Genomic DNA, 16,910 nt, shown 5'->3' with positions numbered 1-16,910 from the left:
ACCAATTAGCTGACTGTAGTAATAATCCAAGTGACGAAGAATACAGTCCTGAATAATTTAAGATAGTGGAAATAAGGAGAGAGAATAAAGGAATGATTGAATGACTGAATGTAGACATTAAAGAGAGAGAAGAGCCCAAGACAATGCCCAGGATTCCAGCTTGGACAACTGGGTAAATGACGGTAGGACTGGGAGCGATAGAAGGAGTAAGACTAGGTGAACAGGTAACGAATCCAATTGGCACACAATGAGTTCATAGTGTCTATGGGACATTTATGGGGAGAGGCACAATGGCTTGGGGTTTAAAACTGAGAGCTGATTTTTTGATTCTGGGTATGATGGAGTAAACATGCACCTCCATTTAACTCCCACTGAACTTGACTATAAAACTTGGACAGAACGCATGGGCAATTCTTTTGAGAACTCTGAATAGTGAATCGGCAAGCAGATCAGAGAAGACACTAGAATTAAAAGCACCACCAAACTGGTAGTGAGTTGACTGCTTTTGTTCCTGCATCATCTCCCGGCACAAACACCACAATCCGAAACCTGGAAGTGAGCACTGCTGTGTGGAGATCAAGTAGAAACCTTTTACTTCTGAATGGAGGAGAGGGAAAGGGACAGTAGTGGAAATAACTGTGTGCTTTTTTCTCTGTTCTCTTGCAGCCCAGTCACCAGGCACTTGGGTAATGGCAGTGGCAAAGAGCAGCCAGGAATGGGAAACTGAAGAAGCCAAAACTCTGAAGAAGAAGCTTCTCTGTTTAGTAGAGCTGCAGCTCTGAGAAGGAGGGGCCAAAACCGATTGCCTTTTTTTTTTCTGTCTCCTTCCCGCCCCCCCCCCCGCCACGTGACACAGACACAGCGCAATCCCGGAAGTGGGTTATTTCTGGCCCCCAGAACACGGAAGTACTGGGAAGCTCGGGAGTTAACGGAAAGTGAGGAACTCAGGAGCGCGGGGCTCATAAAGCTGTTACGAACTCTGTGGTTTATCGTTGACCTCTGTGCACGTTTTCTGATCCTAATTAGCATAATGAGAACTCTGAGAACCGATCTAAACGTTCCTCACCACCGACCTCACTGGCCACTGTTTGGTCACGTGGACCCGATTAGCACTGCAGAATTTTTGAAAACAACTGACGTTGGAAACAGACTGCAGAAGGAAAAAAAAAAAAAAAAAGTTCCCCATAGGTGGTGAGGGTGTGCATGACGATAAAAGGGCAGCAGACACCAAGCCAAGGGTTCCAATCCCATTACCGGTCACACACAGACACACACACAGACAAAACACACACACACACACACACACACACACACACACACACACGCAGCAGAGGGAGTTTTTGGGAGGTGATGGAACTGTTCTGTATCCTGTTCGTTGTGGCACCTACATGAATCTGTACATGTGTTAAAATTCATAGAACTGCAAACCAAGAGAAAAAAAGTCAGTTTTACTGGATAATAATTTAAAAAATAAATTTTAAAAAGGTGAAGGCTCTGGAGCTTCACTTTTGAACTTGCTGGGTTCAAATTCTGATGCCACCACTTACTAGCTGTCTGACCCCAAACAAATAACTACCCTCTGTGCTTTAATTTTTTCACCCCTCAAACAGGGACAGTCATAGTTCCTGCCTCCTAGAGGGTTTGCCGTGCTGAAGATTAAATGAGTTAATGCATATAATGTGCTTAGAACAGTACCTGACATAATAAATAAATACATTTCTATGTTTAGAAATTCTGGGGGTTTTAAATATTATTTAAATCCTATGTTATTTTTTTTATCTTATATTTAATTCTGTGTTATTAGATGCTCAATAAATTTCTATGTCCAGTAGACAGTTCAGTATAAGGGCCTGGGATGCAGGAGACTGTTTGGAAGACTGAAGAAGTCACTGTTGGGTGTATTTGGGTGTTTGTAGCTATAGGAAAAATAGCAGCTGTGACCTTATATATTTAAGCCATGCAATCTGCCCAGCCACCATCCTTCCTCACTCCTTACCTCCTTCCAGTTTTCACGCAGTTCCTAACCCATGGTGCTCTCTCCATTTTGGCCTTCAGTTCATTGACTAGTTATGACCTCTCCAAACTAAAGTACTTTTAAAGCTGTTCTCAACTTTGACTCTGATCAAAGTCTCTTGGATATTTTGCAAAACGACTGAACTGTTAAAAACTGTCAATGTTATAAAAGACGAGAAAAGGGGCTGGGAACTGTTGTAGATTAAAGGACACTAAAGAGATATGGTAACTAAATGCAGTTGCATGGATCTTGGATAGAGTAAAGGGGAACAGCTATAGAGACCATTATTGAGATATTTAAGAAAAATTAATCTGAATTGTCTGTGGAAGAATGTCCTTGTTCCTAGGAGATACACACTGGAGTATTTAGGGTTAAATATCATGATGTCTGCACTAACTTGCAAATGGTCCAGCAAGATAATGATAATTTTATACAATAATTGTTATATATACACAATTTTAGTCAGTTGTGTGCTCGATAGATAAAACAAGATGGCAAAATATTAACAATTGGTGAAGGCAGATGGTAAAGCTATATGGGTACTCATTGTTCTAGTCTTATAATTTTTCTGTAGGTTTTAATTTTTTCAAAATAAAAAGGGCTAATAGGACATCACTTGCAGAAGATTTTTCAAAATATGCATGTCTAGTTGCAACACAAAACTAAGGAACTGAGAGTTTTCCTGCGTGGGGGCAGGCTGGAAATCTACATTTTAAAAGTTCCAGGACCCCAGGAAAGAAGTACTATTGGGAGGACTCCATCTCACACCTTCCTCTGCCTACTCTGGTTCTTGATGTCTTTCAGGAACCAAACCCTAGCACTAGTTCCCTTTGGTAATGTCCCACCTGGGCCTGCCTCCAACCCTCTGTAAAGTGGGTGCAGCTAGGGATTGGGGGTGTTGAAAAGAGCAGTGAGGCGAGGATAGATCCTGGGGTACTCCAACATTTATCAGATGGGCAGAGAAAGAGTATTCAATGAAAGAGACTGAGAAGGAAGTGCCAGGGAAGTAGAAAGGAAACCCCAAGAGTAGACTCAGAGGAGAATGGAGAAACATGACAAGTCATTCTTGGTGTGCCTGGTTAGAATTGCATCGGAATGAGGAGAACTAAGTGGCTGTATCAGTTCACAAGTAGACCATTTGGTGCCAGAGATTTCCCTGGCAATCCCCCATTCCCTCTAGCAGATAGTCTGTGTCACAGGACGGGCTGACAAAGACACCTGAAATCTCCCAACAAGATAAATTTCTTTTCCGAAAGCAAGGGCTCTGGAAGCCATATGCTATCAACCCCCCATCCCCCAGAAGGTTAGCAGGTCAGGGTGTTTGCCTTTGCTTCCCCCTCCTGCTGAGTTCTGGCACAGGATTTATAGTTTCTGGGAGGAATTGCGTGAAACCACTTCAGGGTCAGAGAAAATACAGCCATGTGTTACTTGGGAGTGGGAGAGATTCTGGAGTCTGGAGTCCACTGTTCCTGGCATCTGGTAGTAGGAGTGAGAATGGTGAACACAGGCATGAGACAAACTGCAGCCTTAGAGAAGGAAAGTGAAAACCTGCTACCCTCCCTTTCACCAGTTGTGTCCATCATAGCTGGGGTTTCCCAGCCAGTCATAGGGGGCACATTTTACCTCCCCCACCTGCCCCCCAAGGGGTATGTTGGCCCAGGTGTGGAGAGATCCTTTTAACCTAAAGTCCAGTGAGGCTGGCATTTTAAAAAGGAATAATGAAAGGAAGAAAAAAAAAAAAAAAACAAATAAAAAGGAAGTGAAAAACAGTTAGTTGAGCAGCAGACCACTCCCTCCAATCCAACCTTCTTACAGCAGACTGAGTGAACCCAAATCTCACTCTGGAACTGCGGGCTCAAACCCTTCAAATGGTGAACAGTGGAAGGGGAATTTTTTTCCCTATAGGTATTTATTAAATTTAAACATGTTTTACATCGACTTTGTTGAGATATAATTTGGATAGAATAAAATTCACTTATTTTAAGCATAGAGGTTGATGAGTCTTGAGAAATGTATATACCTGTGTTAAACACCTCCCTTATCAAGATTTATAGAATATTTCCATCACCCTAAAATGTTCCCTAGTGACTCTTGCAGTCAATTGTGGTCAGGTATTGTGTAGAATGTCCCTAAATTTGGGTGTGTCTGATGGTTTTCCATGATTGGCCTGGGTTTAGGGGTTTTGGGCAAGAATGCCAACAAGGCGATATGCCCTTCTCATCACATCCTATCAGGAGATACATGATATCAGTATGTCTTTACTAGTGATGTTAATAACCTCGATCACCTAATTAACATGTGACTGACAGGTTCTACATTGTAAAGTTTCTATTTTTCCCTTTGTAACTAATAAATATCTTGGGGGACATATTTTGAGACTATCCCATAAAGATTTAAATTGACATTACTTAAGACCTTTCGTTGAATTAGAGAGTGTTGTTTAGTTTTACCAGTCAGGAGCATAATCCGGTTTTTTGTTTATCTGTATTCCTTTATTCTTCTCATTTGTGTTTCATAGTTTCTTCCTTTAATAAGCATAGATCTGGGTTAATAGATGGTGTGACAGAATGGAAAGAGCACAGTATCTGACATGAGGCAAACGCGGATTTGAATCCCACCTCTCCCACTTACTGATTGTATGACCTTGAAAAGGCATTTAAGCCTGAGCCTCTAAATTCCAATCCATAAAAAGCAGCTAAGAAGAAACCATCTCACAAGGTTTAGGAAAGAATTAAAGCACCTAGTAGTGTCCAGCACTCAGTAAATGCTCTGTAATTGTCATTTCTTGCCTTCCTTAATACCTGAGTGTTTAATATTACTGTCACTATTGTAAATAGACTCTCCCTTTTCTGTCTGGGTGGCTCTAGGGTATAGGAAGTTAATAGAATCTTTTAGATTTATGTTCTGACACTGCAAAGATTTAGTGTGGGGGAACTGGTGAACTTTTTACATGTCTCTGAGTCACTGGGGGAAAAGCAGCTGGAACTGTTTTAGTTGATGACAAATTCTTACAGCTCACTAGTATCTTCTATCATATAACTTTGCAAAACTCTTTCGTTACCTCTGGTATTTGGGGATATGATTTTCATGGATGTGCAAATACATCATTTGCAAAAGCAGTATTTTTATTTCTACCTCTCCTATATTTCTACTTTTCACTTATTTTTTTTTTCATTCGTTATTAGAACTACTTTAAGATAGAATTTTAGCAGGGGCAATCTCTCATGGATCCTTTTTTTTAACCAGAATTAATCTAATATGAGCTTTTGTTTGGAAAGATGTACTTTTCATGTTAAGCAAGAGAAAAAACAACTGCAACATGCCCCAACCCCTGACATTTGAAGGATTAAGTGAAACTTTGCTTTCTCCATTTGTTCTTTCCTTGCTTCAAATTTTATTTCTCCTTACCTAAACTTGTTTGATTTATTTGTTCCCTTTTTCAGTTTTTTAGGCATGGACTTGACTGTTTCTCTTTTGTACTGATATAGGCTTTAAGGGCAATACATCCTCTAAATAGTGCCTGGCAATCTCCCATAAAGTGTTACTCCCATAAAATCAGTCTTACCAATTTTTCCTTTTGCTTCATGCTTCATTATGGCTTGGCACAATACTGTTACTGATTCTCTGTATTAAAATTTTTGATATTTTGTTCATCGTGGGGTTTTTTGGGCATTAATTTTGATTTTTCAAAATATTGCATTAAAATATTATTTACCTTGGTTACTGAGTTTTTTGGCCCCTGACGCAAGTACTTGCCTCACCACAGTCTAGTCCTGGCTCTGAAGTAACCTCCCAGACAAATTCTCCTCCCAACTTTCTTTTGAAACGAAGGCAAGAAGACAGAGAAATTGAAACTGTTTGCAAGAGATAGCAAGCCAGTCACACCACCTGCCAGGAGAGAACCATGTTTTCCTCTTTTTCTGCTCCCGTTGTCCCTTTCCTACTATATGCAGGGCTGTCAGCTCAGCAGAAGTCCTTGTCCATTTCCATTTGCTGGCACTAAGCATGGCCACATTGCTATTGGGATGCCAGGGTTTCACTCTCCAGGAATAAACCTCAAGGGCTATTGAGCTCCTGCAGACCCTTGTCAGGGTCCTTGTGGCCCAAAGCATTCCTTTCTCTGCTGGAGTCTGTCAATTAGCTCTGGCAAAAATCAAGTTTCTTTACCGTGAACTTACCTCACTCACACACGTTTCCCTTAGAAATTATTCAAAAGAAACTTATTCTTATAATCCTTAAATGTCAGAACTGGAAGGGCCCTTATGGACCATCTTGCCTCAACCCCCCTCATTTAACAGAACATATAACTTCCTTTGCTCTATTTCCACGTTCCAAGGAATCCCCAAGGCCACTTCATAATAAAAATCAGGAGCAAGGTAAGAGCCAAGTTAATCAAAGAAATAAACTACTATGGGACCCAGCTGTGCTCAGGGATGATTGAGTCATTAGAAATGCAGCCCTGGCCTTGGGATTTGTTTATTAAGGATTTTCTTCAAGGGCAAAGAGAAGGATCTGTGGTGGCTCAACTCCAAGGCTTTTCATGGGCTGAGGTGAGACTGGAAAATGTTTGATCAGCTTTCGTCTGGGCTGGAGAGTTTTAAAGGTCCTGCTCTGAAGGGGCCTGCCTTTGCTTCTACCCTACTAATCCAGGCATTGTGAGGAAGTTGGCAAAGTTTGCCTGTGTGCCTTTTACCTCCCCCCAAAAGTGTTTCTCTGGGTCCCATACTCAGAGGATCTTACTTTCAGTTCTGAAACAAATCAAGAGAGCACTCTCAACTGTGCTAGGAGGGGCTTTGAAGGTACAGCTTCCTTCACATATCTGCATTTGTTACAAGATTCACCCTGTGCAAAACACTATCACATCTATTCCACCAGTTTGACCTCTAAATACTGTAATTTTTAGCTACATTTTACAGATGAAGAAATAGGCTCAAAGTCTGGAGGACTGCCTAAGGCCATGCCACTAGTGAGGGGCAAAGCTTTGACTGTTGAGTCCAGAAGGATGTCACATCCTGTGCTTGTTCTACTAAGCCACAGCACCTCAAGGGTGCCACGGCATGCCATGAGAGCACACAGCAACTAGCTAACAGAGGACCACAGGGATGAAACGACTGTCTTGATTTGTAATGAGTTTTAGCATTGCAGTTAACTTCTGGGAAGCATAGAACAAATCTAGGAACTTGGTTCTAGTCCCAAAGGGGAGGTTGTCCTCATGTCAGGACACTGGGACATTGAGACTCATGAGGAATTTTCCACCCTATAACTTTATGTTCTGGAAAATTTTTCTTTCAGAGTGGTGGAAGACAAAGAAATCTCAATTGAAGGATATTAGTTATAAGGAAGCTTTACTAACATATGGGGGAAAATCAGATCCCATTGTAGTTCTGGATAAGTATTTAGCCATGTGCAGTGAACACTGCGGGGGAAAGGGGGTGGCAAGGCAGAGCAATGTCCATGGGCAATACACTTTTTTCAATTTGCTTTTCATCTAAGGTAGCCCATCTGCACACTCTTAACGTGAAAGTGGCATCTTTGGGATTAGAAAGGGGATTATCAAATTAGGTATGTGATTCTGGGAGAAACAGGGAGGCCACAGGTGCCAAAACTTTAGACTATGAATTCGAGATTACTTGGACAAACCAGATTACTCAGTGATGTGGACATCATTTATATCCCTGTATCTTGGGTGCTCAGAAAATAACCCAGAATGAGATCTGGACACAAATCCAACACTGTATCACCAGTCCTGGGAATTGGATCTATTCCGTCCTTTGCCTCAGATAAATCTGTCAAGAAAATAATGACACTTCTTTTTTTTTTTAATTTTTTTTATTCATTTTCTAGCCCAACTTGTCGGACACCCTGTACTGGCACAGTGTAACTGCTCAGATGTATTAGGAAATACAATCATGCATTGTGCAGTTCACTGGCCTGATGGTGAGGGGGCTCCAGCTGGGATGGAATGCTGCTGGGGGGAGTAGGATGGAGAGGAGTCAAAGGAGTTGTTAGCTCACAGGTTAGTGAGCAGCCAGTCTAGAAGTTGTTTTCTAGCCATGTTTCCCACGGCTTCATCCAGTTGTCGTTCCTTGGCAAACTTCATGACCTCTTGAAGAAGGTCTCCCACACTGTACCCCTTCTCTGCTGCCTTAGCTGAAACGTCAGGAAGCTGTGGAGAGAGCAGAGCTAGCTTGAGTCACCTGGTGCTTTTTGGAGGAAGGACCCGCTGGACAAAGTGAACACCCCACAGCCCTCACTCCTATGATTCTAGGATTAAAGATCTGGAAGGAGGCTGTTGACATAGCTTTCCTTTTTCCTTGAATCTTCTCTAATGACATTATCAAAATGCCAAAGGTACTTTGCTTTTGAGCTTTAAAAACAAACTCTGAAAGCAACTGTGTTCATTAAATACTTCTCACCAGATGCTGGACCTTTCGGTTATTCTGTGCTAGTCAAGGTTTGGGGTAGACATTACCCCCGCCTCCCTAAGAAAGTATGAGATTGAGGGTTAGGAGATTACCTGGGTTCATCTCCTGGACTGAAAATAATTTGGTTAAGTATTTGGTTTCTCTGGAACCCATCTAATGTAAGAAATGCAGCTATGGTGTGTGTGTGTGTGTGTGTGTGACACACACACACACAGAGAATGTGTGTATGTGTATGAATAATGCTGGCCTTCATGGGATCTGAGGAGCAGGACGAGGGTGAGGCAAGTGAGGCACTGAGGGCATAAAATTTAAGGAGACAGGCACTTTCTGGGCACTTGTAGGACCTGTGAGTTTTGGGGAGGAATATAGAAATCATAATGAGACTAGTTTTAAATTGTTTCTGGCCAAAGACAAAATGGGTCCATGACACTTCTATTACCTCAAAGGGGAGGAGCTCCCTTTTTCTTTTTTTTTCTCTCCAAAGTCCTTTGGGGATCTTAAAACTCAAAACGTAAGACTAAAAAATCACTCCCCAATGTTTTACCAAATAGTTTGTTGAAACAGTCACTGATAAAATGAGCAAATCTCAATCTCCTCCTCTTGGTGGAAATACACAGGCCTTGAGGTGTCCACTGCCCCACTTAGCTAGTGGTTCAGCACTTCTGTGTCTTTTTATGAGGTGAAAGTATTTCATGAAGCACATGGTACAGAATAGACTTGAAAAGAAATTGGATCAATCTTAGGCTCTAAGTACAAGGCTGCCTCCCCGCCTCTGCCCATTCTAACCCTCTTTCTTCTCTTGCTTTGATGCATTCCTTACCTTCTCCAGTTGTCCGTCATCATCTCCCATGAAGTAGAGCATGGGCACATTAAACTGGGAGGCTGCAATCCACTGCAGGACAGCCTGGAGCTGCTTCTGCAAGTTACTTGTAGAACATTGATTATTGACGATGACTTCAGGCCCAGGAGAGTCTTGATTGTTCTGTGACATCTCACCATCATGACTACATCTGGCCAAGTTTGCTTGTTCTTCCAATTCAGCAAGGGCTGCGCCATTGCTGCTATACTTAGCCATGATAAGGCACAGCTTCATCACAGATTCTACCAGTTGATCTATAAATTGCCAGCTCATTTGCTTTATCCCCCTGATAAAGTCAAGTTCTTGATTGTCCTGGCATTGTTCTTCCCCTCTGTTAGATCTCTTGGACACAGAAGCTGCTTTGCTTGCCTTCTCAGAACGCTTGTTCTCACCTTCAGATAGATCATCACAGTTGAAGGGGCTCTCACTAAGCAGTTTCTGAATCAGCGTTAGAACAATGTTTGACATATCCAGCTTCTCGGAGTCCAGCTGTTGATTTTCCTTTAGAGAGGTGGATGGTCCAGGAGCTCCGTGAGTTTCTAGATGTTTCATTGACATTGCTTTGGCACTTTGGCCACTTCCACACTTTTCATACTGGGCACTCTGAGTCATATAGTCCATGGTAGAACCAGGACAGTCTTCTTTGCATGTATCTTTGCCCTTGGCCTGCTGAGTCAGATGGTACTGGATCAGCATAAGGGCAGAGACAATTAGGTCCTTGGCCAGTGAATCTGTGGAAGGGCTGATCTTCTCTCTTTTCTCTTCTTTACTGGTACATGCTTTGGTAGTCATCTTACCTTGGTTTCCTTGCTTTTGGTTCCACATGGTCAGGCTCTCCTTGAGAATGTGTTCACCAACTTTCTCAGCACTGGTTAATGACTTGCATGGGTCTGGCTTCGTTTTGCCTTTGTCCTTCCCCTTCATTTCAGCTTTCATGGCTGAGAATTCAAGACTCTGGTTCTTGCATTTAGGATCATGGGACCCAGCTTTCAAAGATGCATATGACAGACTTTGAGACTTAGTCTCCTTCTTCTCGCCAAGAAGGGCACTAACCAGGCGCTTCAGTATGGCCTCCGTGATGTCAGCAGCATTTTGTTTTCCATGGTTGAACAGATTCCTCTTGAGAGCCGAGACAAAATCTGAGTCGGTCATCAGGACTCCAGTAATATTATGCAAGTTTTTCATGCAGGAATCAATCAAATCAGACACAATTTCCTTGGTGTGCTTTAACAACACTCTCTTCAGGACCACACAGGCTGGAATTGGCTTGCCAGAACTGTGCACTTTCAAGGTCTTCATAACGGAAACCATCATGTCAGATGCTACCTGATTTGCATAAACCATGAGGCCTTTGCTGATAGAATCTGCAAAGTCTTTGCTATCTCTCTGGCACATCTGCTTGTCTCCACCCTTGTTCTTGTTGGATAATTCACTATACAGAAATGTCCTCTGGTCACCTTCCCTACACTCCTCCCCATTGCCATTCATTTCTGCAGAGGTCGCTTCCACAGCATCATGGGCCATTTCAGAAGCAATCTTGCTCACAGCACTGCGGGGGCTGTTTTTTCCTTTGTCCCCATGGGGTGGATAGATTGAATGATGAAGGCATTTGCTTCCACCTTCTAACTTCTCCTTGATTTCCTTATGGGCCATCTGGATTACCAGAGAAGATAGTCGGTTGACATAGAAGGAAAGGTCATCCGTAGAACATTCTCCTTCAGGGGAGATAACTGCCCTCTGGGTGCTAGGAGACTTGGCTGGAGGAGTCGAAGGACCTTGGTTATTGTTGGTGTTTTTGGTTGCTGTCATTTCTAGATGTAGGCTTTGAGGTCCGTTGGCCACATAATCCATGTTCAGCTGATTGGCATAGACACTGTAGCAGTTCCCAGAGGGTATTTTGTGATATTCGCCATCTGTGTTTCCTATCTTATGTTTACAGCTAGAGGCTGAGGGGCTCAGTGCGTGTTGGAAACCCAAGGCATACTTCTGGAGATCATTGAGAAGCCAATTGAGGACACTCATGGGATCAGAGGGAGTTTGTTTGAAAAGGCATACAGATCCCTCCATCTGAAAAAAGAACATCTAGCTATAAGAGTTTGGGTAGGCTACTTCTTTTCCCCTTATTTCATTTAGTAGATATATCTTCTAAATTGCATAGATTAGGGACTTGACCTTTTAGAATTGGCATGGGAATATAACATTCAATTATATCCATTAGTACACATGTAAGCAGAAGTGGCAGCAACGAAAGCTAACAGTATATACATTTGTACACTTAACTATATACAGGTTGATGGAGTTTGGATGTGTTGTCCCCTCCAAAACTCATGTGGAAATTTGATCCCCATTGCGACAGTGTTGGAAACTGTTTGAGTCATGGGGGTGGATCCCTCATGAATGGATTAGTGGTCTGCCTAGGTGGGGAGAGTAATGAGTGAGTTCTCGCTCTATTAGTTCCCTTCCCATGAGAGCTGGTTGTTTAAAAGACCCTGGCACCTCCTCTCTCTCTCTCTCTCTCTCTCTCTCTCTCTCTCTCTCTCTCTCTCTTGCTTTCTCTCACCATGTGATCTGCTTGTACCCACTGGCTGCCTGCCGCTTTCCACAATGAGTAGAAGCAGCCTGAGGCCCATGCCAGATGCAGCTGTCCCAGAATCATAAGCCAAATAATTGTCTTTTCCTTATAAATTACCCAGTTTCAGGTATTTCTGTTATAGCAACACTAAACAGACTAATACACAGGTGTTATCAATATGCTTGTCAGTTCCATATGAGTATGTGTGTTTATTTCAATGTGTGAATGTGACTGTTGTGTGTGTATATGTACATTGACATAGGAATTCATTTGTGTGAACATCTCAACAGATGTGAGAATGTATCAGTCTGTATTGTTAGTGTGTGAAAATGTGCCAGTATGTGTATGTGTGTGCATATGTGTGACCATGTGTAATCATGCGTAATAATGTATTTTGACATTGTTACCCATTGTATATATTTACTGTATAGGCCAAAATGTGCATACTAGTATATCTATTTGTACTTGCATGTGTCAAAATATGAGTGTGTATGTCAGTATGTCTCTGATTATAAAAATGAGCAAGTGTCAATTTGAGTAGTCTATGTATATGTTTATGATATAAACTCACTAGTATGTGTCATGAAGCTATAAATTCATTTATGTATATTAAAGCAGAAATTTACACATTAACATACACATTCACTAATATTATAATAGATTGATACATTATATTAATATAGTATCTATTGATATATTATAGATTAATCTATTATAATATTAATGAATGTGTGTGTTAAAATATGGATATGTGTAAGTAGGTGATTGTATAATGACTGTGTACATCAATGAATTGGGTGCCAATTTATGCTATACTTATATGCTATGTCAATGCTTGACAATGTGTGTGTCGGTGTTGCACATACCCTGGCATTTGAGTATGTGTGTGAATACATGAGTGGGTATGTCACAGCATTCATGTCAATGTGTGTATCAATGCATACAAACGATTGTGAAAGTGTATCACTTTGTGTAAGTTTCTATGTGTGTGTGTCAGCATGACTGTGTATGACCATACATGTCTTTGCATAGACATGTATATTAATATGTATGTATGCCAATACCTGGGTCCATATAGTCACTGTATTTTGATCAAGGCTAGAGTGTGTTAATGTGAGTGTATATTTATACATTGTGTGTAAGATGGGTGTTTATGTATACTACATGTTGACATGTCACTGCATCTGACTCTATATATGAGTTCGTATATCTTTGTATATGTGTGTAAGTCCTTGTATATGAATAGATCAATATATTGAGTTTGATATATCAATGCTTGTATGTGTTCCTCAATCACATGTAGCCAGGCCTGTGTGTATCATTACTTGTATAAATTATCTTTTGTTAATGTATGTAAATGTATATACTGATGTGCGTGTCACTTTGTATAAATTTATATGTGTACATCTATGTCTGTGACTGTGTATGCCCATGTATGGGTATGTGTATATGTATTATGTACACAGTGTGCATTCATCAGTAAATACCATTGCCCTCTTTGCCCCTCGCCTTGCTTCCTCTCTTCTCTTTTCACTGAATTCCTGGAAGTGTGAGGTCATGATCAGGTTGACAAATGGGCTTAAGTTACAATCAAGGAGATCTGCATTGTGTGTAGGAAATATGGGCTGCTCTTTTAAAAATAAACACCAGGTATAATTTATGCTTTTCTTAAGACTCCAAAATGGAGTTGGCCACCCCCAACTAAACCCAAAACTCTTTGGAGAATGTTATGTAACGTTTCTTCCTTGCTCTCACTATAAAGGTCTCTGGGGTCAGAAATGATGTTTTGGTTATTACTTGTTAGCCTAGGGACACAGAACAAGAAATATTTGATTCTTTTGTGCTAAAGCCAAATATCCTGTCCCAATACCAGCGACTCCAGGCTTGTAGGGATGTGGGGGTGACTTGTTGTGTGCTCCAATGCCCTTCCCAAACCTGGAGCCTAACATATAATTTGGGATACTTACACAAAAACAAGAGGATTATGTATGAGACAGTAGTGTGCAAATCTAATTGTTTCTAACTTTAAGTTACCCAACAGCCTGGCTAATCTCTTAGACAACAGAGTGGAGACTAGGCACTCAAATTCTTGGTTGTTATGGATTTTCTCTGCTCCGTATCCCTCCTTCTTTTCTGTTGGATGTTGGGCAATATAGGGCACACAAGTCCATTACAAGCCAGCAAAGAACATTGCAAAAGATCTTGCCTATACACCCACATCTTTGTTAGGGTAAAAATAGCAAAATTCTGATTGGAGTAGGTACCTGAAAATCAGGAAAGGGCATTCTGAACCTCTGTGATTAGTCCCATCATTAAATAACTGGGTGTTGCACTTACTGTGGCCCTGAACTTAGGCCTGTGTTCTCTAGAATGTCATAGTGTTCAAACTAATGGGCCTGTTTGACCATAGTTTTCTTACCGTCTCTGAACCAGAGTCCTCAGACTTAGCATAAAGTATGGTTATTATTTGTGATAATGAACATGCTAATAATATTGATTTGATCAACACACATTGTGTACAGGTGATGGTAGTCAATGTTGTACCCCCTAAAATATGTAAAATCCATTGTGCTTCAATTAAAAAAAAAACATTGGTCTTTTGTAATTAGAAGGGGTAGAATCTCAGAGGCTAAGTATACCTTAGACTGGTCTTGCTTCTCAGTGTCCTTGATCACGATAATCTCTTTTTCTTCCAGAGTCTCCAGGTTTAAGTCACCTTCTGAGCTGCAACCAGCAGCACCCTATGGAATTAAAGGGTGAGATTCTTATGAACAGATGCTTTTTGAGATTTCTCCAAGCTACCCCCCTAGGCTACCACTTCATGAATGTCATGTTTCCTATTATCCTTTTTCTTTCTGCAGGAGAGGTAGGCTTGTAATGCTAGCTAGTCTTTGAAGAATAAGACAAAGTTCCCTCCACCAATTACTACTTCCCCCTCCGAAGATGTTTACAAAATCATCAATCTCAAGGACCATATTCCATTAGTCATCATCCTTTTAGACAGGTTTTTTAAAGAACTTTTCTGACAGCTATCTTCCATGTTTTAGTTCTTTCAGCCCTACCATCAACTTAAGTGGCTTCTAAAATGAGACTTTATATCAAGAGTGACAGTAAATTAGGAACCAGGGATCCTGGGATCATGAGAATGATGGCTTTCCACCCTCTGCCACAGCTTTTCCCTTTCCTCATACTTGACTGATAACCCTTCTCAGCATTTTCCCACCCATTCCAACTCTTAGCAGAGAATACCCACCTCGGAGTCTTTATCTTCCACATTCAGGGTAGACACATCGACAAAGCATATCTGTATCAAATTAGGAGGATGAATTTAGAATAACTCTAGAAAAGGCTATTATTTCTCTTTCTGGGAGATGACAACAACAGCACTTACCTCACAGGATTCTTATGGGGATTAATTCAAGACAGTGCATGCAAAGCTTTTAGCGGAGTGCCTGGAACTTAGTAAGTACAGAGTAAATCTTAATATTGTGAGTATTAAGCAGACAGAATCTTAGCATTACTCTGTTTCTTAAATGAGAATACCAACCTGTCAGATAGAGGCCCAAAGTACAGTACCTACATGTAGTAAATGAGAAAACAGAGAAGAGAAGCAGCTTTTCCAAGTGACACAAACCCAAAGTTGAAGCTTGTGTTAGAATCCAGTCTCCCTGGCTTCTAGTTTAGGGTGCTTTCTACTACACTAGTGCTTCTCAAAATGTGATATTTTTACTGTTGATGATGTAGAAAATTTTAGGTGGTACATGTATAATCATTTCTGTGTTTAATAAGTGCATTTTTGTTGTGCATTGGGGAAAATACATACTAGAACTCCAAACCTGTGCTATTATTGGTAATGCTTAGGGTGATGGTGATTTTTAAAACGTAAGTTGATTTTGAAAACATTGCAAAAGCACATATTAAGTAAGTAATAGTATGAGTGGTACTTGAGCATGATAAAAAATATGAAATATTATGTAAATCACTTGAGGTTTGGGAAACTGAGCTTGAAGTATTTTGCACTCCCGAAGGGTCCCAGTGTAACTTACTGATAGTTAGGTGACGTTATTATGACTTAGGTCTTAAGGAATAGGGGTTAGTTATGAGGTAACCACTACTCTTCCCTCCCCTGTCTCCTCCCTAGCCCTCCCCTCTCCACCTCCCTTACATCACTCCTCACCCTGCCCCACTCTTCATTTATCCCTGTATCATGCGTGAGTGTGTTGGCTATGACAGACTTTACTGAGCTTGGTTGCTAGGAGAAGTCACAGTATCACCTTGCATTAGTTTATCTTGGGCCCCAGGATATCTATACCCATATGGCATTTTTTTCTAATTTTTTGGTAGGAGTCCTTTTGTATCTTACCACTTTCCGGTCTTGATCTTTCTGTCCTGTTGGGCTGTAGAGATCTACCTTGCACACGCCCCTGCGGCTGCGTAACCAGTCAATATCATCAGACATCTGGAAAGAGAAATAAAAGAAATCTGAAATGCTTATATAGGGTTTTTAGAAACCGGGTCAGTTTGGATAAGAATCTCTGGAGAGGGTCCTGAACCCATCTCTGTGTTTTATATAGGTTTAGGCTAGGAGCTGGTAGGATGAGTAGTGGGGAAGGACACTGAAATGTTTGAACTTGATGCTCAGGATCATTATCTTTTAGCAAAACCCATAGTCTCCTTCAATTTAGACTCCCCACACCAAGTATTTGGAACCATGGGAGTATCATACTGACTTGGGAGAACATCAGTCAGGAAAAATGGTGGACCAGGGAAGCAAATTTAAAAAGAGGTCTAGAGACTGTAGGGATTACATTTAGTGATTTACTTCTACCCAACTTCATTAACTAAATATCACCTGTCTCCACATTTCTTTACCTACTTTCGGGCACCTTCAAAGAATCAAGCTCACCTCATCGCCCTCTAACTTAATTCTATCTAACTCTAGTCCAACCAGAGTCTCATTACATTGAAGAAAGTGAAATTAGATAAACAGCTGTAACACGTCACTCAGGGTTATTGGAAAAGACTAAAGTAATACCAGTA

General features: G+C 41.2%; 1 protein-coding gene across 1 annotated transcript; it reads right to left on the bottom strand.

Annotated features, from left to right (window-relative positions):
* Window positions 1-8,024: 8,024 nt before the first annotated feature.
* LOC134367536 (A-kinase anchor protein 4-like) lies at window positions 8,025-16,329 on the bottom strand. The gene is made up of 5 exons (XM_063084278.1): window positions 16,234-16,329; window positions 15,124-15,174; window positions 14,510-14,611; window positions 9,260-11,365; window positions 8,025-8,180 (listed from the first exon to the last, which is right to left on the bottom strand). The coding sequence occupies exons 1-5, from the start codon at window positions 16,327-16,329 to the stop codon at window positions 8,025-8,027; spliced, it is 2,511 nt and encodes an 836-aa protein (XP_062940348.1).
* Window positions 16,330-16,910: the final 581 nt, after the last annotated feature.

This window comes from Cynocephalus volans, chromosome X, assembly GCF_027409185.1.
Source record: "Cynocephalus volans isolate mCynVol1 chromosome X, mCynVol1.pri, whole genome shotgun sequence".
Classification (NCBI taxonomy): Eukaryota; Metazoa; Chordata; class Mammalia; order Dermoptera; family Cynocephalidae; genus Cynocephalus; species Cynocephalus volans.
Note: the sequence above shows the minus strand (reverse complement) of the source record. Positions and strands in the feature narration are given on the sequence as shown.